The 27,182-nt window shown below is 44.5% G+C and overlaps 1 protein-coding gene across 2 annotated transcripts in view; it reads right to left on the minus strand.

Annotated features, from left to right (window-relative positions):
* Positions 1-27,182, minus strand: part of ASCC1 (activating signal cointegrator 1 complex subunit 1) — a 426,175-nt gene that overhangs the window by 285,103 nt on the left and 113,890 nt on the right. For both annotated transcript variants that reach the window (XM_075348934.1, XM_075348933.1), the window contains one exon: positions 797-933. In XM_075348934.1, the coding sequence (XP_075205049.1) occupies positions 797-933 (137 nt within the window). The remainder of the gene's footprint in view (positions 1-796; positions 934-27,182) is intronic.

The raw sequence follows: 27,182 nt of genomic DNA on the forward strand, positions 1-27,182 counted from the left end.
ACAATATTCTGCTGAAACACAGCTTATCACCATTTTCATATTTACTGCAAATCCAATTGTATGTAATCCTATATCACTGAAACAATCAACAGGTTGTATGATGGGAATACCCTTTATAAGAAAGAACAAAAAACTGCGAACTAGCACAAAATACTGTATTCTAGTCAAATGCAACATCTCAAGGCTTGAGATCTAAAACATCGTCTCCATTATTCAAGTGGTTGTCTATAAGGAAGCAACCCCTTTAGGCCGGGAACACACGGAGGACTACTACGATCCTCGCATGACACTCGTCTTACGCTGCCAGCACAGCAGGAGCCAAGTGTGATGCGAATGTCACTGCGACTGAGGTCCAATCTTGCAATCGGACCACAGCTGCGGGGGGCAGGCCGGCTCTGAGGAGGGGCGGCCTGGCACTGAGTAGGAGCGTGCCGATTCTGAGGAGGGTCAGGCCGGCATTGCGGAGGGGAGGGAGGGATATATCTCCCTCTCTCCTCCGTTGCCGGCTATTGCCATTCTCGCCCTGCACTCGTGGTACACCAGTGTAATGCGAGTGCAGTGCTATTTTTATCTCGCCCCATAGACTTGAATGGGTGCGAGAGAAACAAGGATCGCATTGCATCCTGCAGCATGCTGCGATTGTTTTCTCGGTCCAATTAGGGCTATGAAAATAATCACTCGTGGGTGCTGGCACATAGAGTAATATTGGTCTGTGTGGAATGTGAGGTTTTGTCACATTCCACTCGCTCTAATTTTCATGCCGTGTGGCTTAGACTTTAAGTAGCAATTTTCTTACTCCAGAAATTCTTCTTTGCAGCTCTGTAGAAGTTGACAAGCCTGAGTCACTTCATTCTCATTAAGCAAAACCAAGGTCCCAATTGTCAGATGGAGCTTTACAGGATTCTGGAATATGGAGCTTTCCACTCCGTGGTCCTATTCAAAAGAAAAAATATATTAACAGATCGTCTTTATACTTATTCTAAGAGACATTCCTTTCAATAACTGTTCTTCCTGCACAATCATTGCTCGGTATAATATCTATATTACAGTGCTGTACATTTATATTCTTTATTAGGCACAGAAAAAACACAGTTTTGAAGATGGTATTGTTGACAATGCCAGTGGATCTACAGCGACAGGTACTTGGAACAGTAAACAGGATCTGTATATGTTGCTATATACACTCTATAGTATAGAGGAATCAAACCATTTATCCCTTAAATAAATTGTCTTCCCAATGTTTTGTAACTCCATACATTTCTATAACATACACAACAGTAGGAAGCACATCACTAGCCCAAACTAACAGTCCAGTAATTCCACAACTCTCCGGAGCTTCACTATGGACCTTCATGGCCGTCCAATTGTAGGAAATGCCACTTCTCAACTCAACGTGTTCATCTACTTTAATTACAGAAAAGACAAACAAGATCTAATTATCTATATGTCAGAAGTATGATCTCCAAACATACCTCACACCATGGCTACCTGACACATATGATAATCCCAGTGATGGAAATCCAATAATACATGACCTTCATAGTGTTTGCACATGGACGTATGGGAAGAACATCACAGTGCTACAAGTGACATAAATACAATATCCTACAGACACTAGACTAAACTAGAAAATATCCTATAAGGATGGAAAGTATTTGTTCTTACAGTATATACATCCTGAAAAAGAAACATTCATCCAAGTGTACGATTGGTTAGATGCATTACAAGATTCCATTCTCCGTAGCCTTTGCAGCGTGGCTGGTCAAAACTCCTGACCCCGCGTGCTGCCAGCATATCAACTGGCGGTGCATTTGGATTTAAAAGCTATTCTCATGTTGTTCAAAGAGTAAAATTGCAAAAGGCTTGTAACAATCTCTTCTCATTCCCCATGTTTGGCCTCATTATTTTACCAGATTTTTATATTTCTTTTTATTTCTTATCTTTTTCTTTCTAGATTTTTTTCTTTTTCTTCTATTCTAAAAAATATAAATGTTTACACCAAACACAAATCCTAGTCTCAGACATGGATAGTAAAGGAGAGGATGCCACCTTCCTCTATTTTACCTTTTCCTCCACGCCTTCCTCCAGTGAAACAAATCACCCACGAAGACTCACCAGGACAGCAAATGAGCCAGCGCCAACAGTTAGTGACCCCCTACGGACCTCACTTCCTGAAAATTAGGAACCTCAGATTCCTGGCTTGGTGGCCAAACCAGGAATCCAATTTCTGACTGCCTGCCTCACAGAAATCAAGACTTTTTCTCTGAGACGTTCATAAATCGCATGGTGGCCGAGACAATTTTATACGGCCAACAATTTTAGGGCCAAAACTCCACTTCATCATGTTGTAACTGGACTCCCATTGACGCGGTAGAATTGATGTTGTTTTGGGGCTTTGCTCTTCACATTGGGATAGTGAAAAAGCCAGATGTCCAGCAATATTTAGCGGTGATATTTAATATAACACTACAGTTTTCCACATAGTTATGTCCTCGGCACGTTTTGAAGCCATCCACAAATAATTGCGTTACAACGATAATGCACATTGTCCACCCCAGACCGACTCTTCAAAATTAAGCCGGTCATTGTCAATTCAGCAATAAATTTGTTGTAATGTACATTTCCCAAAGGGACATCTGCATGGATGAATCCCTACTTCATTTCAAGGGAAGGCTTAAATTCTGGCAATACCTGCCCAGTAAGAGGGCCAGGTACAGAATTAAACTGCACAACTGTGTGAGAGTACCTAAAAGTACACCCACACAATTCGGGTTTATGAAGGAAGCCACACCCGGACTGAACCTCCTAAATGCCCCTCTGTCCTGTTAGTGAGTGGGAAAATTGTGTGGGATTTGGTGCATGCACTGCTGGATAAGGGTTATCAAAAAGTGTAAAAGTTATGACCTCTACGTAGAGAACGTTTATACCAGCATCCCACTCTTCAAATCTCTCTCTGATAGATTTTCCACAGCATGTGGTACTGCGTGCAAAAACCAGTGAGAACTCAATAGGAAGCTAATTGGGCAGATGCTCATAAAGAGTGAGAGCAGAACTCAATGTAGCGCCAACATGCTGGACATCAAGAATAAGGACAAAAGGCATGTCCTTTTCCTGATCACAATACATGGTAATGGAAGCACCCTCACTGCAGTATGAGCTACTGCTACACAGGTCCACATACCAGAATATGTCCTGATGTACAAAAAGAACATGGGTGAAGTTGATCTCTCTGATCAAGTCCTCCAGCCCTACAGTGCCATGTGCAAAGCTAAGGTGTGGCACAAAATCCTGGCTGTGCACATTGTACAAATGGCACTGCATAAGCATACACGCTATCACGATGTGCAGGCTGGACAGGCACATTTCTTCAGTTTTAGGAGGTAGTGATGAAGGCCCTAATATTTGGAAGTCAGGAAGGAGCGAGCACCAGTACCTCTGGAATTGAAGGTGCCCATATAGTACCTGCGCAAATTTTCCATGGTGAGGTTCCCCGATCTGGAAAGAAAGGAAGTTTGCAAAAACATGCAAAGAGTGTTACAGAAGAGTATATTCAGTGTAATACCTGACCCACAAACCAGGCATGTGTGTAAAAGAATGTTTTACAGTCTATCACTACTCCATGGACATTGACCTCAGGTAGGGTCACTGAGTTTAATGAAGTATCCTGAGGTTAGATTACGTCCGGTCACAGGTGAAGGGTGGTGGAACCTCCAGCTGTGACCGCAACTTAATTGAGTGACGTCACTGCTGATCGCTGCTCAGTCTCTGCCTGAATAAAGTGGTGAAAGAGGGTGGGTTTTTGTATTTTATTTCAAATAGCTGTACTACCCGGCTTCGCCCGGGCTAATAACTGCTGTTAACAAAATAGAATGTATTAACAAAAATGTATTCTGCACACAAAAACCACAAAACAAATAGATAGAAATGTAATTATTAAATAGTTTCACTTGGTGAAATGTGTGCTGAGGGTGGTATATGTGTTCATGTACGTGGTAGTGTGTGGTGCATTTTGTGTGTGTGTTCATATCCCCGAGTGTGGTGAGTATCCCATGTCGGGGCCCCACCTTAGAAACTGTACGGTAAATACTCTTTGGCGCTATAGCTCTCATTCTTTAAGTCCCCCTTGTTCACATCTGGCAGCTGTCAATTTACCCCCAACACTTTTCGTTTAACTTTTTCCCCATTATGTAGATAGGGGCAAAATTGATGGTAAATTGGAAGGCGCGGGGTTAAAATTTTGTATCACAACATAGCACCCGGCGCTGCACGGGATAGTAACTGTCTCTCTGTTTCTCTCCATCTGTCTCTCTCTCTATCTCTTTGTCTGTCTGTCTCTTTCCCTGTCTATCTCTGACTGTCTCTGTCTCTTTCTCCATCTGTCTCAATCTCTTTCCCTGTCTATCTCTTTCTCTGTCTGTCTCTTTCCCTCTCTTTCCCTGTCTGTCTCTTTCCCTTTCCCTCTCTTTCCCTGTGTCTGTCTCTGTCAGTCTCTTTACCTGTCTGTGTCTGTCTCTTACCCTGTCTGTCTCTTTCTCTCTCTTTCCCTGTCTGTTTCCCTGTGTTTGTCTGTCTCTTTGTCTGTGTCTGTCTCTTTACCTGTCTGTCTCTTTCCCTGTCTGTGTCTGCCTCTTTCCCAGTCTGTGTCTGCCTCTTTCCCAGTCTGTGTCTGCCTCTTTCCCAGTCTGTGTCTGCCTCTTTCCCAGTCTGTGTCTGCCTCTTTCCCAGTCTGTGTCTGCCTCTTTCCCAGTCTGTGTCTGCCTCTTTCCCTGTCTGTGTCTGCCTCTTTCCCTGTCTGTGTCTGCCTCTTTCCCTGTCTGTGTCTGCCTCTTTCCCTGTCTGTGTCTGCCTCTTTCCCTGTCTGTGTCTGCCTCTTTCCCTGTCTGTGTCTGCCTCTTTCCCTGTCTGTGTCTGCCTCTTTCCCTGTCTGTGTCTGCCTCTTTCCCTGTCCGTGTCTGCCTCTTTCCCTGTCCGTGTCTGCCTCTTTCCCTGTCCGTGTCTGCCTCTTTCCCTGTCCGTGTCTGCCTCTTTCCCTGTCCGTGTCTGCCTCTTTCCCTGTCCGTGTCTGCCTCTTTCCCTGTCCGTGTCTGCCTCTTTCCCTGTCCGTGTCTGCCTCTTTCCCTGTCCCTGTCTGCCTCTTTCCCTGTCCGTGTCTGCCTCTTTCCCTGTCCGTGTCTGCCTCTTTCCCTGTCCGTGTCTGCCTCTTTCCCTGTCCGTGTCTGCCTCTTTCCCTGTCCGTGTCTGCCTCTTTCCCTGTCCGTGTCTGCCTCTTTCCCTGTCCGTGTCTGCCTCTTTCCCTGTCCGTGTCTGCCTCTTTCCCTGTCCGTGTCTGCCTCTTTCCCTGTCCGTGTCTGCCTCTTTCCCTGTCCGTGTCTGCCTCTTTCCCTGTCCGTGTCTGCCTCTTTCCCTGTCCGTGTCTGCCTCTTTCCCTGTCCGTGTCTGCCTCTTTCCCTGTCCGTGTCTGCCTCTTTCCCTGTCCGTGTCTGCCTCTTTCCCTGTCCGTGTCTGCCTCTTTCCCTGTCCGTGTCTGCCTCTTTCCCTGTCCGTGTCTGCCTCTTTCCCTGTCCGTGTCTGCCTCTTTCCCTGTCCGTGTCTGCCTCTTTCCCTGTCCGTGTCTGCCTCTTTCCCTGTCCGTGTCTGCCTCTTTCCCTGTCCGTGTCTGCCTCTTTCCCTGTCCGTGTCTGCCTCTTTCCCTGTCCGTGTCTGCCTCTTTCCCTGTCCGTGTCTGCCTCTTTCCCTGTCCGTGTCTGCCTCTTTCCCTGTCCGTGTCTGCCTCTTTCCCTGTCCGTGTCTGCCTCTTTCCCTGTCCGTGTCTGCCTCTTTCCCTGTCCGTGTCTGCCTCTTTCCCTGTCCGTGTCTGCCTCTTTCCCTGTCCGTGTCTGCCTCTTTCCCTGTCCGTGTCTGCCTCTTTCCCTGTCCGTGTCTGCCTCTTTCCCTGTCCGTGTCTGCCTCTTTCCCTGTCCGTGTCTGCCTCTTTCCCTGTCCGTGTCTGCCTCTTTCCCTGTCCGTGTCTGCCTCTTTCCCTGTCCGTGTCTGCCTCTTTCCCTGTCCGTGTCTGCCTCTTTCCCTGTCCGTGTCTGCCTCTTTCCCTGTCCGTGTCTGCCTCTTTCCCTGTCCGTGTCTGCCTCTTTCCCTGTCTGTGTCTGCCTCTTTCCCTGGCTGCATTGTGACACGCCAACATTCCATATAAGGGCGTGGCTGCGCATTCTTCTGAAGTTCTGGCTGCACTGTGGCTCCTAGCTCCATTCGCTTTAATGGAGGCAGGTTTTTTGGTGAATAACTGTAAAGCGCGGTGTTACAATTTCCCCTCAAAACATAGCCTATGACGCTCTCGGGGTCCAGAAGTGTGAGTGTGCAAAATTTTGTGGCTGTAGCTGCGACGGTGCAGATGCCAATCCCGGACATACATACATACACACACACACACATTCAGCTTTATATATTAGATAAAGGATTTTTTTGGTGTTTGTGTTTATATCTTTTCACTTACAGATTAGTAAGAGGGTTCTCATAGACCCTCCCCATCACTAATCTAGGGTTTAGTGGCAGCTGTGAGCTGCGATCAACCCGTTATTACCCCAATTTCCACAACACCAGGGCAATCGGGAAAAGCCGGGTAAAGTGTTGGAATTGTCGTATCTAATGGATGCAACAATTCTGGGTAGCTGCAGGCTGCTATTTCTAGCCTAGGGAGGTCAGTAAGCATGGGTCTCCCCAGCCTGAGAATACCAACCCCAAGCTGTCATTTTTCATGGCTGGGTATCAAAATTGGAGGGGACAGCACACTGATTTTTTAATTATTTATTTAAATTATTTAAAAAAAAAAAAAAAAAGTTGCATGCGGTTCCTCCTATTTTGCTACACAGCCAAGATAAGCACATGTCTGGGGGCTGCAGCCAGTAGCCGTAGGCTTTATCTGTGCTGGGTATCATATTATGGGGGGATCTTAGGTTAAATATTTTATTAATTTATTTGTACTGTACAACAGATGCACAAAGCATCTGTGATTGAAAGCAGTCAGCTGACATGCTGACACTCAGGGTGGGAGTGCATCTGACTGGAAACAATCACAGATGCCGATGGGTGGGGAAAGCAGTGCATTTGCATGAAGGTAGTAAATGAGCGGCCCCAGATGTGAATGAGCAGCCAAGCAGGAGTTACAACCGTGACAGAGCCTTGGTAAGTCCAACCCGCTTGCTCCTATCCCCCTATCCCGTTTGCCACCATTTTTAATCCCCAGATTCTGGTCTCTATAGAATTATATGGGAACCGACGTACGGCCCGGATTTTTTTTTAATCCAGTTAGATCCTCAGGTCTCGGTTATCTGTGAGTCCGCCCTTCTAACAAAATAAAGTATTTAAAAAATGGTGCTGATGTAAAGTAGACATGTGGAAAATGTTACCGATTAACTATTTTGTGTGACATAAATATGATTAAGGTCAAAAAAATTAAAAGTTTGAAAGTTGCGAAATTTTTGCAAAATGTACAATATTTTCATAACTATAAGCAAAAAACATCGTCCTATCTTTACCACTAACATCAAGTACAATATGACACTAAAAACTATTTCATAATCACTGGGATCCATTGAAACATTTCAGAGTTATTGCATCATAAAGACACTGGACAGAATTGAAATGCCCAACCACGCCAATTTTTTTCAATTTTGACCAATGTCACTTTGTAAGGTAGTTATACTCATCGCTTTGTTAAGCTCCTTTTATTGATCATACATCCTTTTGTAACGATTGAGCACCCCTTTCTCCTTGATTTGGCTGTGTGTCTATCTTTGTATATTTATTAATGCACAGCGTACAAGAACTCTAGTCTATACAAAAGAATGACTGCCACAGTTACTGAAGGCTCGGCTACTGCAAAGAGAGGCTAGTTCATCCAATGCTGGGTTTATAACTTTCAGCTTCCATAGGTTTTCTTAAACACATGTATATAGAGCCCACATGCTACTTTTCTCTAGTACAGAAGAACAAATGAAAGCTGCTATGGAACAAGGTCAAAATATGTAAACCACATCATTACACAGCAAATGACCTTTCTATCTGCATATATAAATTGTTAAACATTTCAACAATGTGAGAGGTAACTATTATATCCACAGTGTTCAAATTATGTTGGTAATATAGTGCAGCAAATTGTTTGCTATAAGCAATTGATTTCCTGACCAAGTCCCACTGAGATTGGAACAGCCTTTCCCACCTTTTTTTTTTCCAAAAAGCTTCCTGCCAAAATACATTGCTCATGATGCTTTAATATCTTGAGAATGCATATATATATACTGTATATGTCCAAGATTGTATCTGTCTCTTTAAAAGGAAGGGGGTCGTAAAAAAAAATTTTTTTTCAATAACTGAAAAAATATAAACTACCGATATTAAAGTTTTAATGTTATGTTTAAATAATATTATTTGTTTTTCATTATGAAAAATATAAAAAAAAAATTAAAAGTTTGATATTTTCCACTCTTAAGGACTAGGGGGAGCAGCTGCTGAAATCCAACTGTAGTGCTACTGTAGAACTAGCTCACATTATAACTGCAGTAAAGGTAGGTGGAACCTGCTCTCCTGTGTGTGATGTCACCTCCCTCTCCCAATCTGGGTGTTTCCAAAAGGATAAGAGAGAATGAAGTTTAGGATCACAGTGCAAAGCCATTTTGTTGGTGGCCGCAAAGTGATCCTAATGTGTCTAAAGTGTCACTAAGCCAAGCTGAATACTGCTCCACTGTATCCCATACCGCACTGTATCCCAATGCCCCACTGACTACTGATTGTATCCCAATGGCCCACTGACTGTATCCCAATGGCCCACTGACTGTATCCCAATGGCCCACTGACTGTATCCCAATGCCCCACTGACTGTATCCCAATGCCCCACTGACTGTTTCCCAATGCCCCACTGACTGTTTCCCAATGCCCCACTGACTGTTTCCCAAAGCCCCACTGACTGTTTCCCAAAGCCCCACTGACTGTTTCCCAATGCCCCACTGACTGTTTCCCAATGCCCCACTGACTGTTTCCCAATGCCCCACTGACTGTTTCCCAATGCCCCACTGACTGTTTTCCAATGCCTTACTGTATCCCGTACCCCATATACTGTGCTGCTGGCCTCGAGGTCCAAAGTGACATGCGGCGAGGAGGGGTGATCTTCTGTAGTGCAGTGCCGCTTAGGCTGCAGATGTCTCGCCGCGCTCACCGCTCCCAGCCGCATGCACTCACCTCAGGCCTGCACCCCCGGCTGCCTGTCCTGTCAGCGATCACAGTACATTGCAGCGAGCAGCGGAGGCCCAAGGTGAGCACACGCGGGGAGGGAGGGTGACGGCGGGGAAGGGGAGGTTTGAGCGGCGGTGGATGAGCAGAGTGGGAGAGGGGTTGAGAGGCAGAGTGGGGAGCAGCACACCAGGATCAGTTACGGTACAATCACCACTGCCTGGCACCGGTACTCACCCCATCCATCCCAGCGGGTGACAGGGGGAAAGTGGAGCACACAGCATACTGGGCTCCACAAAGATGTTGCTGATCTCCTCCCTCTGCTGTGATCTGGACAGCCCAGGGGGCTTGTCCAGATGACAGTAGATGCGGTTTGTGTATTAAGTATAGGGTCACAGTCCGACAACGGTCTTCTATGCACAGGGGGCTGCCATAACTCACAGCAAATCCAAGATAGAAGCCCCCAGTACTTCAGTAAAACTAGAATTAAATAAAAACTAAATAAACAGTGAATTTAATTTTGTATTAAAAATACTTGATTTCAAAATCACTATTAAAATAAAAAACGCGACACCTTACCATTAATCCTGGCTCGCACGGTGAGCCACGTTTCCCTGCACATGTTCGGTGATTTGATCAGCCGACATGTGCAGCTAACAGGTGTGGGTGGATCAGATAGCCACCCGTGCCTGTTAACTAGTTAAATCTAACTATCAAATTCTCACAGCGGGACTTAAAGCAATCCGGCGGGGAGAGCTCCATTTGCCCACCAGCATCGGTGTCCCCATGATGCGGTCGCAGTCATGACAGCCGGTGGTCAGCTGATGACCAATGTCACTATCATGACGTAATTCCTGTGAATGCTGGCATTTACCGGAGATCAGCATTTCTGCAGTTCAGAAAGGTCCTGAAGCGATCAGAGTGTATCAGCATCAAGTCCCTTAAGGGAACTAGTAAAATCAATGAAAAGTGTAAAAAAAAAAAGTTTTGAAAATTATGAAAAAACATAAGTAAAAGTTCAAATCGCCATATTAAAAATAAAAAGAAAACAATAAATGAAAACAAAAAGCACATATTTGGTATAGCCGAGATTACAAATGCCCGATCTATCAAAATCTAAAAAAAAAAAAAAAAAAAAAAAAAAAAAATCTGAAACGAGAATAATAATATTAAAAATGCCAGAATTACATATTTTTGGTGGCTGGAACACTACAATAAAAGGTGATTAAAACATCTCATCTACCCAAAAATAGTGCAATTCAAACAGTCAGCTCAGGATGCAAAAATAAGCCCTCACACAGCCCCAGATCCAAAAAAAAAGAGAATGCTATGGATATCGGAAAATAGCGACAAAAGCAAAATTCTTTTTTTTTTTTTTAACAAATTTTAGAATTTTTTTTCACCGTCTCGATAAAAATAAAACTATACATGTTTGCTATCTACAAACTCATACTGTCCTGGAGATTCATATTCCCCATTCAGATTTTCAGTGAATATGGTAAATAAATAAAAAGAAAAAAAAACAATTGTGGAATTGCATTTTCTTTTGCAATTTTGTTTTTCCATTTTCCAGTACAATATTTGGCAGAATGAATGATGTCATTCAAAAGCACAACTCGTCCCGCAGAAAACAAGCCCTCATATGGCTATACTGACTGAAAAATTAAAAAAAAGTTATGGCTCTTGGGAGAAGAAAACGAAAAATTACTGGGTGGCGAAGGAGCAATATAATATGATTCTGTTTTAAATTTGCATTATTCACCTTGACATGAGTTCAGGTATTCTTAATAGCAAGAATGCCGTAGCCTGAATTGCTATTCTTGCAGTAAAAATACAAGATTCTTAAGGAAAATCCCAGTCAATAGGATTCATCAGTATGCATTGGGATCACTTTAAAAACTGATACAAAGATACCCAGCAAATCCTTCCCTAAAGGGTGGTTCTGAAATAACGATTTTTCTGTTTTAATCTCTATTTTGCTTCCTTTTAACTTTTTTATTTTTATCTGGATGGCCGAACCCGAACAGTATCTCGAACGTCCCTGAGAAGTCCGTTTTCAGGGTCCGTGCACGAAAATACTAGGTGTTGGGTACTGACCCCGAAATTACAGTTCGGGTTTCACCCATCACTAGTGCTTTCCCTACGCCCTGTATAGCGACTTCATAATTAAATAAAATACAGAAATCTTGACACACAGCTTGCTTTAAAAATCAGACTGTAACAGGCTAACCTCAACTTGTAATGCGCTGGCGTGGGATTTCAGAGCAGGAACTTCACATCATAGGTAGACTAAAGGGCGCTTTACACGCAACGACATCGCTAACGCGATGTCGTTGGGGTCACGGAATTCGTGAAGCACATCCGTTCTCGTTAGCGACGTCGTTGCGTGTGACACGTACGAGCGACCGCTAACTAGAAGAAATACTCACCTTATCATTGCTCGTTGACACGCTGTCCAGTTCCCAAATATCGTTGCTGCTGCAGGTACGATGTTGTTAGTCGTTCCTGCGGCAGCACACATCGCTATGTGTGACACCGCAGGAACGAGGAACCTCACCTTACCTGCGGCCGCCCGCAATGAGGAATGAAGAAGGTGGGTGGGATGTTCGTCCCGCTCATCTCCGCCCCTCCGCTTCGATTGGGCGCCCGCTTAGTGACGTCGCTGTGACGCCGAACAAACCGCCCCCTTAGAAAGGAGGCGGTTCGCCGGTCACAGCGACGTCGCTAGGCAGGTAAGTAGTGTGACGGGTCCAAGCGATGTTGTGCGCCACGGGCAGCGATTTAGCCGTGACGCACAACCGATGAGGGCGGGTACGCTCGCTAGCGAGATCGCAGCGTGTAAAGCGGCCTTTAGATGATAATAGGCTGCAAAAACAATGCTAATGAAGTACGGAGGCAGGGCTAGCTCCTGGTCAGCATACACACCATAGCCTGGAAGAGCTCATTAACATAAAGCCATATTTCAACAACAAGGCATCTACTATGAGGCAGACAGGTAAATCAAAGTGGTGAAAGATTCCCTTTAAAAAGGTACAGATTAAAAAAAAGGTGCAAACAAAAAATACCAAATACTAGTCAACAAAAGAGCGCAAATTCAATAATGAATCAGGCCCTATGTTTGTAATATGATTGTATGCGACACCTAATGTGAAGCATATTTCATTCTTACTCGTTTGACACTTAATTACATCATTACGTACAAATATACCAATGTAATCAAAAGGAAATTATCCAAGAGTGAACACCCTGCATGTATCATAAATGACTCTGTCCGCGGCGTTGGGACTGCGGTGTACTGCAGTGTTCTCCAAGGAGTCTCTGATGTGTGACCCCAATTACAAGAGATGCTGTATCTCTGACGCAGACACTGCATTTCAGCACACTGTTTGGAAGGAAATCGGTCTTCAAAGTGTATTAAATCATCTACTTTTACACTGTACAGAAGCCTTCTGTCTTTCTTTTTTGTTTCCACTTTGATTGGCTTTCCCATCAACAATATTCAAAGCAGATGAAAGCTGTGCTGTGGTCTGGGATATCTTTTATCTTCTATTAATATGGAAATTGAAGAAGTCTACCGATTCTATGACAATAAATGACAGAGAAATGAGTTTCCAAAAAGAAGCAAACAGAAGGAGCAGCTCTGCGAGTGAAAGCGGCTGCCTGCCTGTTGATTTCCTGCGCATATCTAATCTGGAGCAGATATTGAAGTCAATTTAGAAGAAAAACAATGCAGATAGTCATTCTACTCTATTGTATTTTTGTCAGCAGCGCTTGATGATAATTCTCTTTTCCATCTCAACCATATCCTCTGCTCAGCTATGATTATGATCAGTAGCAACAGGCACTATTAATAGATTCTTCTCATTTTAGAAAGCGATTTTTACATTTTTGGTGCACTTTAAAGGAAATCAGTCAGAAAGATTAACCACCCCGAACCGCAGATATGGGCATACAGGTCTTCGAAATGTTTACATCGATATTCTTTATATCCATTTTCTGCCTGTTGCTGCATTCCCGAGTAATTAGCATTTAAATTCATAGGCAAATGAGGCGTTAAATGCTCTAGGCATGTGAGAGCACTTAAAGAGAACCTATCATCAGGTTTAAGCATGTGAAAATAAAGACATGGCCATAATGGTGCAGTTATACAGATTCAATGGATACCTTCAGTCAAGAAATCCACATCCTGGAAGTTGTTTAATCAACATTTGAAGTTTGGGTTTCCTAAGCTTTTTGGGCATTGGGGGAAGGACTGTGGGTAGGGTCTTCAACTCTTTCCGAGCCACTCCACCTGTCTCTGGTGTCTGTTTTTTTGTTCCTGTTTTAAAGTGTGCGCCAGCGTAATTTTGAGTGTGGCGCTTACACAGATTGATCTGCCAGCACTCTTCAGGAAATTGGTGGCAATTGCAGAGCTAGCCAAATATAGATCTCCACTCAATGACAAGCCAAAATCTCAAATCTGTGCATGCATCATCAATGGTGCCATTTATATAAAGCCTCCCGAGAGGTCAATCTGAGCAAGCGCCTCCACGATGCCGTTTTAAAGAAGCTCGTCGGGAAATCAGTTTATGCAAGTACTGCCCATGATTAGGACGGTGCTGATGCAAACTCTAAAATAGAGGGAATATACAGACACCAAAGGCAGGCAGAGGGGCTGGGGAAGAGCCAAAGTCCCTATTGTCACAGGTGGCAAAGTCATTTTGTTTCTGGACATAGAAGGTCACAGCATTTGGCTGCGCAGATGGTTCCCTGAGTTTTCCATTATTCCTGCTGCCAGTATTCATTGGAATAGGTAGCTTTCCTGGTAGATTCATCTGTCCACCTTTTGGACCCAACAGGAACTCGCCTTCCACCCAGCTGCTGATCATCATCATTATCTTATTGCTTATATATTCCTTCCTTGGGCTGATGCTGGTGATATTATTCAGTCCATTCAAGCCTTGGTTGCAAGCAGGTGGCTTGTACTCCTCTGTGGTATCACTGTTGAAAACGTTGCTGACCTACTACTGGTGTCATCATCTGTAGATAAGTAGTTCATGCACTTTCCCCTGTGTGTCCACCTTGTGTCTTCTATAGTGTTTAGTGGGGTTGCCGAACATCTCATTCCATCTGTTCCTATTTACGGCCCAGCATAGGAATACCTAGTGTCAGATATCTGGCTAAGCACATAGGTGTGGAACCTAAGGTGGTGGGAGACCCAGGGACTAGCAGCAGGTTTGGTCAGGAGTCACCATCTTCCCTTTCCCTAGACACAGGGTTTCCCTTCCCTTCCCTTTCACCACTCGCTTGGTGCTTACCCATACCTAGTGTGACAGCTACCCACAATCTCACCCCAATGCACTAAAAGCTTAAGAAATCCAAACTTCAAATGTTGAAAAAACAAATGAGGATGTGGATTTCTTCACTGAAGGTATGCATTGAATCTATGTAACAGCGCTATTATGGTCATAACTTTAACATGGATAATCGAGATGACATTAACTAAAATTGGCAAAGCTTGGCTGAAAAAGGGAGCAGTCAAGTGCACCTGACAAATTCATCATAACTTACAACACATACGTGGTGTAAATTAGTAAAGAAGTGTACTCGAGTCACTGAATGCTGGGCATTTCTTACTCTGATTCTGGAAGTTTTTCTTTTTATTTTGTGCCCCTCAGATCCAAAGTTATTCCCCAATAGTAATTAGGGTGGAAATTTTCCCTTTTACCAACTGGGCATATACCACAGAACTTCTCTGTTCACATGGCTATGGTATATAAAATTTGCACTATTCCAGAATGAGTTGAGCAGCACCAATTGGAGGAGGTTCTCAATTGAAATAAAAAAAACAAAAACATCAAATCGCATGCAGTATTCGCTGTGTGCACATACCATTAGGTGCTCAGCACGCTGGCCTGTGCTGAGGATGTACTTTATGGCCAGGTAAGTGTGAAGTGCGCTCCCGACCCACAGAAGAAAAGGAACAGCAGGTTTACTGGCCTCCCTGCCATATATGCCTCTCGGTGCTGTGAGACTCCTCCCTCCCCAGTGCTATGAGCCTTCCAGACCCTCCTGTGAGCCCTCCAGCCCATCCTGTGAGCCCCCCTGTGATGTAGTGTATATGTGAGCCCTCCAGCCCATCCTGTGAGCCCTCCTGTGATGTACTGTATACTGTATGTGAGCCCACCAGCCCATCTTCTGAGCCCTCCAGCCCCTTTTGTGATGTATATATGAGCTCTCCAGCCCCTCCTGTGAGCCTTCCGGCCCCTCCTGTGATGTATATGTGAGCCCTCCAGCCCCTTCTGTTAGCCCTCCTACCCCTCCTGGGATGTATATGTGAGACCTCCAGCCCCTCCCGTGATGTATATATGCGCCCCAACCTCTCCTGTGATGTATAAATGCGCCCCAGAATCTCCTGTGATGTATATATGTGTCCTAGTGTCCCCTGTGATGTATATATGCGCCCCAGCATCCACTGTGATGTATATATGCGCCCCAGTGTCTCCTGTGATGTAGATATGCACCTCAATTCCTCCTTTTGATGTATATATCTGCCCCAGCTTCTCCTGTGATCTATATATGCGCCCTGGCGTCCCTTGTGATGTATATATGCGCTCCAGCATCTCCTGTGATGTATATATGCGCCCCAGCATCCATTGTGATGTATATATGCGCCCCAGCCACTCCTGTGATGTATATATGCACCCCAGCACCTCCTGTGATTTATATATGCACCCCATTCACTCCTGTGATGTATATATGCGCCCCAGCGCTTCCTGTGATGTATATATGCGCCCCAGAATCTCCTGTGATGTATTTATGTACCCCAGCATCTCCTGTGATGTATATATGCACCCCAGCCCCTCCTAAGTATCTCCTATGATGTATATATGCGCCCCAGCCCCTCCTGTGATGTACATATGTGCCCCAGCCTCTCCTATGATGTATATAAGCACCCAAGCCCCTCCTGTGATGTATATATGCGCCCCAGTGTCTCCTGTGATGTATATATGCGTCCCAGCCTCTTCTGTGATGCATATGCGTGCCCTAGTACCTCCTGTAATTTATATATGCGCCCCATTGTCTCCTGTGATGATTATATGTGCCCCAGCCCCTCCTATGATGTATATATGTGCCCCAGGCCCTCCTGTAATGTATATATGCGCCCCAGCAGCTCCTGTGATGTATATGCTCCCAACGTCTCATGTGATGTATATAATTTACCAGTCTATTGACTGCTGTCCAGACCGAGACAAACCTGGAAACAGTTGGGTAGTAACATGATCAATATCACCAAGCGTCACAGCTGCACCAAAGAGAAGCAGCTCCAGCCACCACAGTAGAGGTGTAGGGGTGAGTTAATTGTTTGACCAAATATAGTAAGGTAATTGTCAAGCTGATAATTTTTTGCGGCCCTTGAAAGATGGTAGAAATTTCCAAATGGCCCCCCGGCAGAAAAAAGGTTCCCCATCCCTGCCTTAAACCAAAGTTATCTCACACAAAATCATTAATAAGAACACATGTGTACTTTACAACAGCACCATTTTTTTTAAATATTTTGTTAGGATATTAGAAGGGTTCAAAGATTATCAGCAGTTTCTAATTTTTCCAACAAAATTTACAAAAACAATTTAAGAACCACATCACATTTGAAGTGACTGATGGATCTATATGACAGAAAACACCCAGAAAATACACCATTCTAAAAACTGCACCACTCAAAGTGCTCAAAACCACATTCAAAAAAGTTTATTAACTCTTCAGGTGTTTCACAGTAATTAACGAAAAGTGGAAGGAAAAATGAAACTTTTTCACACAAAAATATTGCTTTAGCCTCAAATTTTGCATTTTCATGACAGGGTAACAAAAGAAAATGCACCACATTATTTTTTGTGCAATGTGTCCTGAGTACACTGATACTGCATATGTGGTGGAAAACTACTATTTGGGCACATGGCAGGGCTCACATAATAATGAGTATTATTCGACATTTGAATGCAAAAGTGGCTGAAATAGATAGCGGATGTAGAAACCCCCACAAGTCACCCTGTTTTGGAAACTACTGTACACCCATCAAGAAATTTATTTAGAGGTGTGATAAGTACCTTGAACCCCCAGGTGCTTCAAAGAATTTTATAACATTGAGCCGGGAAAATTAAAATATACATTTTTCCCCACAAATGTAACTTTTTGACTAAAATTTTTAATTTTCACAAGAGTAACACCAGAAAATGGACCATGTCATTTGTTGTGCAATTTCTCCCGAGTATGTCGATACCTCATATGAGGTGGAAAACTACTGTTGGGGCGCATGGCAGGGCTCAGAAGGGAAGGCGCGCCATTCAACTTTAGGAGCATAATTCGATTGAAATAGATAGCGGACACCACTAGGGACCTCATTTTGGACATTGCACGCATTAAGGAATTTATTTAGAGGTGTGGTAAGCACCTTTAACTCACAGGCGCCTCACAGTATTTTCTAACGTTGAGTCGTGAAAACGAAAAAAATAAAAAATTTTCACAAACATGTTGCTTTTGCCACAAATTTTTAATTTTCATAAGAGTAACAAGAGAAAATGGACAGTACAATTTGTTGTGAAATTTTTCCTGCGTGCACAGATACCTCATATGTGGTGGACAACTACTTTTTCGCTGCACGGCAGGATTCAGAAGGGAAAGAGCTATTTTAATTTTAGAGATATTTTGGCTGGAGTAGAATGCGGAGGCAATGTCACATTTTAAGAGCCCCTGACATGGCAAAGCACCATAAATCCCCCACAAGTGACCACAATTTGGAAACTACACCTTTCAAGGAGTTTATGTAGGGGTGTAGTGAGCATTTTTCACCCTCAGGCAATTCACAGAATTGTATAACATTGGGCAAAGTAAATGAAAATTTCCCAAATTTGGTCAAAAATAACTGTTTAGGCACAGTACAAACCTAAGAAGGAAAGGGGCGCCATATTGGAGTGCAGATTTTCTTGGAATGGTTTAGGCGTGTCATGTGACAGAACAACAGAACCCTCCAAAAGTAACCCCATTTTACCAATTACAGCCCTCAATGAATTCATCTAGGGATATAGTGATCATATTGACACCACAGGTGTGCCACAGAATTTTATAACGTTGGGTGGTGAAAAAAATAGAATTACATTATTAAAACAAAAATGTTGTATTAGACTCAGATTTTATATTTTCACATGGGAAAATGAGTCACAATGGTACTAAAATGTGTGACACAATTTCTGCTGTGGTAACACTTAATGTATAGCTGTACAGTACTGCTTAGCCACACAGCAAGACTTGCGAAGTTGTGAAGGAGGGAAACAGCGCTAGTTGACTCTTGGAGCATACGCTTTCCTAGAAAAGAGCCCCTAAGTGTCAGAAAAGCAGAATCCCAGCTCAAATTTCCCCATTTTGGAAATGACACCCATCTGTGGATTTATCCACAGGTGAGGCGACTATTTTGACTGAATGGGTGTTTTGCAGAAACAAGCAGCAATGCAAGTTGAGTGAAAAATGCAAACCTGCTATTGTAGTGCCCAGTACATTGTAGTGCTTATTGATTGTGCCCAGCTCGTGCTTCTGGAGACATGCACCTGGTACATTAAGTGGGCTCTCCTCACTACAGAAATGCTAAACATGCAGAAAATAAATGTGGTTTGGGCACATTGTGGGCCTCAGAAGGAAGAAGGCATTTGGATTGGGGTTTGAAGATTTTGATGGATTTCTTTTTGGTGGAAGCCATGGTGCTTTTCCAGAGCCTTTGTGTCACCAGTAAACCCCCTATTTTTCCATTGACAGATGGACCTGGGTAAAGGCATGTTTTTTAATTGTGGAATGAGTTGAAGCTTTTATTGGGAACAATTTACATGAGCTTTTGGATCACATTTATCCTGTGCTCTATGTGGAGCACTTTGGGGTTTACATCTAAATCTCTGAATGTCGTGATTCAGTTGACACCCCTGAGGGATCCATTCAATATTCACATCTCGTCCTGATAAGGTGGGAGAGGGAGCACCCTCCCTCTCCTAACCTTCTAAATGATGCGATTGCTATTGTTCACAGCATTTAGGGAGCTAAACAGCCAGGGACGGTACGGGCACTTAAGCTGAGCTCCCGGAGGCGATCGTGAAGGCACAACTCATGTGCCCACATGATTGCCAGGACATATTGGTATGTACATTTGCAGGAACGCACTGCAATATGGAACATACCGATACATCCAATTTAGGAAAGGGGTTAAAGCATAACCTTCGTTTTATTTGCTTGTTTCTCTGCCAGAATTTATCAGTGATTATCACAATTCTCAATTCAGAAGTAAAATCTGTATTCAGTGAAGACTTTCCCATTACTGAGATAGGAGATGGCAGCTGTTACTGATGAGATTCTAGGACAACAGGAGAAGAGAGGAGCTAGAGGGAGGAGCTATATGCAGAGGGAGGAGCTATAAGGAGAGGGAGGAGCTAGAGGCAGTGAAAAATGCTAGAGGCAGAGGGAGGAGCTAGAAGCAGAGCTTCACCCTTACTCCCTCTTCTATATACATAGAATCTCATCAGTAACAGCTCTCATCTCCTAGCTCATTAATGGGAAAGCCATCACTGAATACAGATTTTACCTCAATATTGAGAATTGTAATAATGACTGATCAATTCTGGCAGAGAAACAAGCAAATTTGTCTAATAAGATATATTATAAAGCTTATTTTCATGTGTACTATGATTGATTTGATTTATCAAATAATGAAAATGGTCATTATGCTTTAAGTCCATGATACATGCAGTATAAGGGACACACTATGGACAGCCTTCTAAGTCAGACTGGACACACTATGGACATCCTTCTAAGTCATCACTTGTACTTTGAACCAAATTATCTAGGCGATGGGCAGCTAGTCAAGGATTTGGCATTTATCAAGAAACCTGTGGATAGGTGAAAAATTATTATTGTGGTATAACACTCCTTGTACCTTGTATGATCATCTTTGACTTCTACTACATTTACTTCAGGTACAGTAGTATATACAATTTTTGTGAAAGGCATGTAGAAGGACATGGGAATGGGCACTTACCTTGACAGACAAGCAAGCACATTAAAGCCAGCTTTACACCTTACAATTAGGTATGCGATCTCGTATGCGATGTGACACGCCCAGGTTGCATACGGGATCTAATGAGATTGCACGTAGGTCGTTCATTTGCTGTCACACGTGCGTTAGTAGTCTATGTTAAATTGATCAATTTTGTGTGCGATCCTTTGGATCATGTGTTCTGTGACGTATGCATTGGGCACCTTTTTTTTTTTTTTTATTTATTGACTTGCCAAGCGTGTGTAATGTGTAGGGGATGCGTTTTTACTATGTCATCTGCCGTTCAGCTCTGCTACATGGCCGCTGACAGCAGACACAGACAGCCATGTAGCAGCGGTGAATGGTAGTTGGCAGCAGACACAGACAGAGCCGCACTGTCAGAATGAACTCGGGTGAACCTCACCCGACTTCATTGTCATGCTGCGGCTCTGTCTGTGTCGCGTCCTGATTAGCGGTCACCAGTGAAGGACTCACCGGTGACCGCTAATCTCCTGAGTAAGTGAATTGAGCAGCCCTCTCTCATATACTCACCGATCCCCGGCGCTGCATGGCATTCACACTGCTCCGGCGGCTTTTACTGTTTTGAAAAAGCCGGCCGCCCATTAAACAATCTCGTATTCCCTGCTTACCCCGCCCACCGGCGCCTATGATTGGTTACAGTGAGACACGCCCCCACGCTGAGTGACAGGTGTCACACTGCACCCAATCACAGCAGCCGGTGGGCGTGTCTATACTGTGTAGTGAAAAAAATAATTAAATAATTAAAAAAAAACGGCGTGCGGTCCCCCCCAATTTTAAAACCAGCCAGATAAAGCCATACGGCTGAAGGCTGGTATTGTCAGGATGGGGAGCTCCACGGTATGGGGAGCCCCCCAGCCTAACAATATCAGCCAACAGCCGCCCAGAATTGCCGCATGCATTAGATGCGACAGTTCTGGGACTGTACCCGGCTCTTCCCGATTTGCCCTGGTGCGTTGGCAAATCGGGGTAATAAGGAGTTATTGGCAGCCCATAGCCGCCAATAAGTCCTAGATTAATCATGTCAGGCGTCTATGAGACACCCTCCATGATTAATCTGTAGATTACAGTAAATAAACACACACACCCCCGAAAAAATCCTTTATTATAAATAAAAAACACAAACATATACCCTGGTTCACCACTTTAATCAGCCCCAAAAAGCCCTCCATGTCCGGCGGAAGCCAGGATGCTCCAGCGTCGCTTCCAGCTGTGCTGCATGGAGGTGACCGGAGCTGCAGCAGACACAGCCGCTCCGGTCACCTCCACGCAGCTAATGAAGACAGCCGCGCGATCAGCTGAGCTGTCAGTGAGGTTACCCGCTGTCACTGGATGCAGCGGTGGATGCAGCGGTGACCGCGGGTAACCTCAGTGACAGCTCAGCTGATCGCGCTACTCACCGCTGCTCCGGTCAGCTCCAGTCAGCAACTGAGGTGAGTAGCGCGATCAGCTGAGCTGTCACTGAGGTTACCCGCGGCCACCGCTGCATCCAGTGACAGCGGGTAACCTCAGTGACAGATCAGCTGATCGCGCGGCTGTCTTCATTAGCTGTGTGGAGGTGACCGGAGCGGCGGTATCTACTGCAGCTCCGGTCACCTCCATGCAGCAGCGCTGGAAGCGACGCTGGAGCATCCTGGATTACGCCGGACATGGAGGGCTTTTTGGGGCTGATTAAAGTGGTTAACCAGGGTATATGTTTGTGTTTTTTATTCCTAATAAATGATTTTTTTCGGGTGTGTGTGTGTTTATTTACTGTAATTTACAGATTAATCATGGAAGGTGTCTCATAGACGCCTGACATGATTAATCTAGGACTTATTGGCAGCTATGGGCTGCCAATAACTCCTTATTACCTCGATTTGCCAACGCACCAGGGCAAATCGGGAAGAGCCGGGTACAGTCCCAGAACTGTCGCATCTAATGTATGCGGCAATTCTGGGCGGCTGTTGGCTGATATTGTTAGGCTGGGGGGCTCCCCATAACGTGGAGCTCCCCATCCTGAGAATAGCAGCCTTCAGCCGTATGGCTTTATCTGGCTGGTTTTAAAATTGGAGGGGACCGCACGCCGTTTTTTTTAATTATTTAATTATTTATTTCACTACACAGTATAGACACGCCCACTGGCTGCTGTGATTGGGTGCAGTGTGACACCTGTCACTCAGCGTGGGGGGCGTGTCTCACTGTAACCAATCATAGGCGCCGGTGGGCGGGGTAAGCAGGGAATACGAGATTGTTTAATGGGCGGCCGGCTTTTTCAAAACAGTAAAAGCCGCCGGAGCAGTGTGAATGCCATGCAGCGCCGGGGATCGGGGATCGGTGAGTATATGAGAGAGGGGGATAGACTGACATGGACAGAGAGAGAGACAGAGATAGTGACCGACTGACAGAGATTAGTGAATGACAGACATTGTGAGGCGCTTCAGAACGCAGATTTTCAGCTGCTCTCTGAAGCAGACCTTTTTTAAGCTGCGGTGCAGAGCGCACACCTGCGCACATAGCCTCACACACCACAATAGTATGAGGGATGTCACACGTTACAATTGACTAGTTTCGTACAACAAAACGTCCAATGTATGAGGAATAAACGACGTGTATGCGATCACCGTATTTTCGTTTAATATCGATCGCACGTAGGTTTCACACGCAAATACGTCACGAACGATGCCGGATGTGCGTCACTTACAACTTGACCCCGACGACGGATTGAAAGATCTATTGAAGTGTGTAAAGCAGGCTTTACACAGATCATAAAGCTTTGTTTGTTTGCATTTTTTTTGCAGCTTGTCATTTACCCGCTGAATGCATAGTATTTCACACCTAAATGCTCAAGGAAAATCGCATTTGAAGACGGCTTTTTTATTTTTCCAAAGTGATATGAGGGCTTGTTCTTCACAGGATAAGATATACATTTTAATGCCATCATTGGGTGATACAGATAACTGACCCTTTATTACGTTCTTTGTACATCTTCACACAGGTTAGGTTATTTTATACTAGATGCTTCTACTGACTGTCTGTAAGGTCATGTTCAGTGTATGATCAGTATTTTACCTCAGTATTTGTAAGCCAAAATCAGGAGTGAAACAGAGGAAAAGTTTAACACAACGTGCACCATTTCTGCATTTTTCAACCATCCTGGTTTTGGCTTACAAATAACTGATGTAAAATACTGAATGTGTGAACGTGGCCAAATCCTTTATCTGACTATATGCAAGAAAATCTATCAGAGCTCCTGCTGCTTACTTCCTTCTCTCAGTGTAAGGCCTCTTTCACACGTTCGTGAAAATCACGCACGTTTTTCACGGACGTGTCAAAGGTGCGTATTGCCCTGCGTGAGCCGTGTTTATGGCACACGTGTGTTCTCCGTGTGTTATCCGTGATAACACACGGAGATCAGGAACTTTCTGCTCACCTGTCCCTGGCGTCGCTGTCCGTGGTGCTGATCTTCGGTCTCCGATCCTGCCGACTCCCCGCTGCTGCAGCTTCCGCCCACAGTGAAGTGAATATGCAACGAGCATAATGAGCGGCGATCGGAAGCAAGTGACAGCAGCGGCAGAGACAGCAGGGCTGAAGAAGGTGAGTAAAGTTTTTTTTTTTCTCAGACACGTGTATTTTCTCTGGCGCATGTTACACGGAACACCTCCGTGTGGTCCGTTTGCGTTCCATGTGACACCCGTGATGCCGGAGAAAAACGGACATGTTGACGTGTGGAGCACACGGACACAAGTAAGCTCCACACATACACATGGTCCATGGCAGAACACGCACGTGAGCGCAGACCCATTGATTTTAATGGGTCTACATGTGCCCGTGTCTCCGGTACGTGAGGAAAAGGAACAAACACATACCGGAGACAAGGACGTGTGAAAGAGGCCTTAGAGATAGCAGGAGAGAATGGGCTGTAAACTGATCTACAGTGGAACGTATCTAATGTTGATGGAGAGAACTGAAAACAGATTTTAGACAAGGAGAATAGTACATGGAGAGTTAATAAGTGCAGTTCTTTAGCTGTGCCGATACATGAAAGTAAGTGTAAACCTGGATACTTGTATACAGCACTCATATACAGCCTATATTACTGGGAGGGACACTGGCAAAAGAAGAAAAAAATAACAATTGGAACAGGCTGCAAACTGTTTATCACGGTACTCAAAGTGAATGAAGGAATATACAGCTGTAACCGGCCACATTTTCACCCATGGAAAGGGAGAGTGCAGAGCTCTCCACTTTTTCCTAACCATCATTTTAAAACGGCAGTAAGGAATAAGGCCCCTTAAGAGCCACCATCAAAACATACTGGCGGTCATTAAAGAGTTAAAAGGGGGCTGCACCAGTGTGAGTCTTGTAATGACTGCTCTCACAATCACACAGAGTTCTGCAGTGAGATCAGAGCTAACATAGTACAGCAGAAGTGAAATTTATCTCATTACAAACATATTTACAACAATCATTTGTCGTTTCATAGTGCTCTCAGCTCTGATTCAGATCTATACCTGATGATAACCAACTCAGTACACAAGAGTTGAAGCTTGTCTAATTTCAACACAAGAAGCACATTTGCAGTTGTATTCTCACAGTGCTGTCAGCTCTGCTGTACTGCCCGGCACTACACTGGCTGCCAGTGAGTGGGAAGCAAAAGCAATATGAGAAGACTAGTAGTGCGGCAAATGTTTTTGCAATGAGTAAGGCCCTGTGCGAACACTGCGTTTTTACCCGCGGTTTTGCTGCAGAAATTTCTTGAGAAATGTTTGTAATCTTTCTGCAGACATTTCCCAGTAAAACCTATGGGGAACAAAATAGCTGTGCGCACCCTGCGTTTTTTTCTCAAGAAAATTCTTTCTGCAGAATTTCTTGAGAAAATGTGCATGTCACTTCTTTTCCGCAGGTACCTGCAGTATTTCACTCCATTCACTGTAATGTAATCGCGAAATACCGCAGGTAGAAAATGATGTGCGGTATACCCTCGGTATAGCCGCGATTTACCTGCGGTAATGTTCATCACTGCCTGCGGTTTGCAGGGAAGTGATGTCATTATGACAGGAAGAGGAAGCGGAGCAGAGGAAACACACACACACATCACACTCCCTGGACGCCGCACAGAAGCACTTCCGTGTGACCTCTAGGTGCCCGTGCAGTCTGTGTCCCGCTCCAGCCCCGCGGCTTCCAGCACTGCAGTGTCAGTGTCTGCCCGCAGTATCAGCAGCCTCTCACCCTGCAGTGCTGGCAACCACGGGGATGACGACTGTCAGGGTAGATAAGGTCATTACCTGCTGTGACGATCCTGCTCTCCTGACGTCAGCGTTGTTACTGCCTTCTATGCCCGTCTCGCAGGCGGCCCAAGACTGTTACTAGCGGTGATGTCACGGGCTCCCGCGATACTGCTGAGAACACAGCGGGCATAGAAGTCAGTGACAGCGCTGACATCAGCAGTGCAGGAGATCGTCACTGCAGGTGCAGGTAATGATCTCATCTAACCTCCTGAAGTCAGCGCTCGTCATCCCCTGCAGTGACCTGGGCTGACCTATTGATGTTAGCTCAGGTCAGTGCACTACTCTCCCAGCCAATGGTTAAATAAAATAAATAAAATTCAATTCAAAAATTCAAATAAAAACGTTTTTGTTGTCTATTTTTTATTTCTTTCTGACTGGGTTGGTGATGTCGGGTATCTGATAGACTTGACATCACTAACCCCAGGGCCTGATGCCAGGTGACATTACACATCTGGTATTAACCCCATATATTACCCAGTTTGCCACCGCACCAGGGCAACGGGATGAGTTGGAGCGAAGCACCAGGATTGGCACATCTAATGGATGCGCCACTTCTGGGGCGGCTGTGGCCTGCTATTCGTGGCTGGGGAGTGTCCAATAACAGTGGACCTCCATAGTCTGAGAATACCAGACCACAGCTGTCCGCTTTACCTTGGCTGGTGATCAAATTTGGGGGGGACCCCACGTTTTTTGTTTTAAATTATATATTTAATGTAAAATAACAGCATGGGGTGCCCTCTGTTTTGGATTACCAGCCAAGGTGAAGCTGCCAACTGGTCTGCAGGCTGCAGCCGTCTGCTTTACCCTAGCTGGCTACAAAAGATAGGGGGGATCCCATGTCATTTTTTTTAATTATTTATTTATTTTTTGGCTAAATACAAGGCTACGCACCCTTTAGTGCCACATGAAAGTCACTAAAGGGTGCCAGCTTAGAATATGCAGGGGGGTGGGACATTATATATGAGTTTCTCATCTATTATCTATCTATCTATTCATCTATCCATCTTTCCCTCTATCCATTATCTGTCTGTCTATCTATCTATTATCTATATTATTTATTGCAGCTACAGCATAAACCGGAGGGACCAACCTGCGAAAAAAACACGGCAAAACCGCGGCAAAATCGTGGCAAAAACGCATGAGTTTTTCCCGCGGTTTTGGTGTGGTTTTTTACCACAGGTGCGGTAATCTTCATCTCCCAGAAGTTTCTCAAGAAATTTTCTTGAGAAAAATCACTTTTCTAGTGCGCACATAGCCTAAAACTTCATTTGTTTTTATGATGTTAGCTTTGATGTACTGTGTTCTCTGGTGTACTTTTTTCTTCTCTCACTGCAAAGCTGTGTATGAGTATGAGAGCAGACTGTCAGTCATTATATGTTAAACAATAGGATAAAGAGTTGCACACCAGTCACAATGTATAAGGGAATAATGAAAAGCAAAACTGCTATGGGAATACTAGACTGAAAAATACAATGGACTATCTGAAAAAAGTGAAAAACATGAAAATGATATGTGCATAACTGCTATGAATAATAGGAATGAGAGATGTTTAGCCATTGTATTGATCATTGCAAAGGAGCCCCCAAAACCAAACGGCAAGGTAATCT

This window comes from Anomaloglossus baeobatrachus, chromosome 5 (genome assembly GCF_048569485.1).
Source record: "Anomaloglossus baeobatrachus isolate aAnoBae1 chromosome 5, aAnoBae1.hap1, whole genome shotgun sequence".
Classification (NCBI taxonomy): Eukaryota; Metazoa; Chordata; class Amphibia; order Anura; family Aromobatidae; genus Anomaloglossus; species Anomaloglossus baeobatrachus.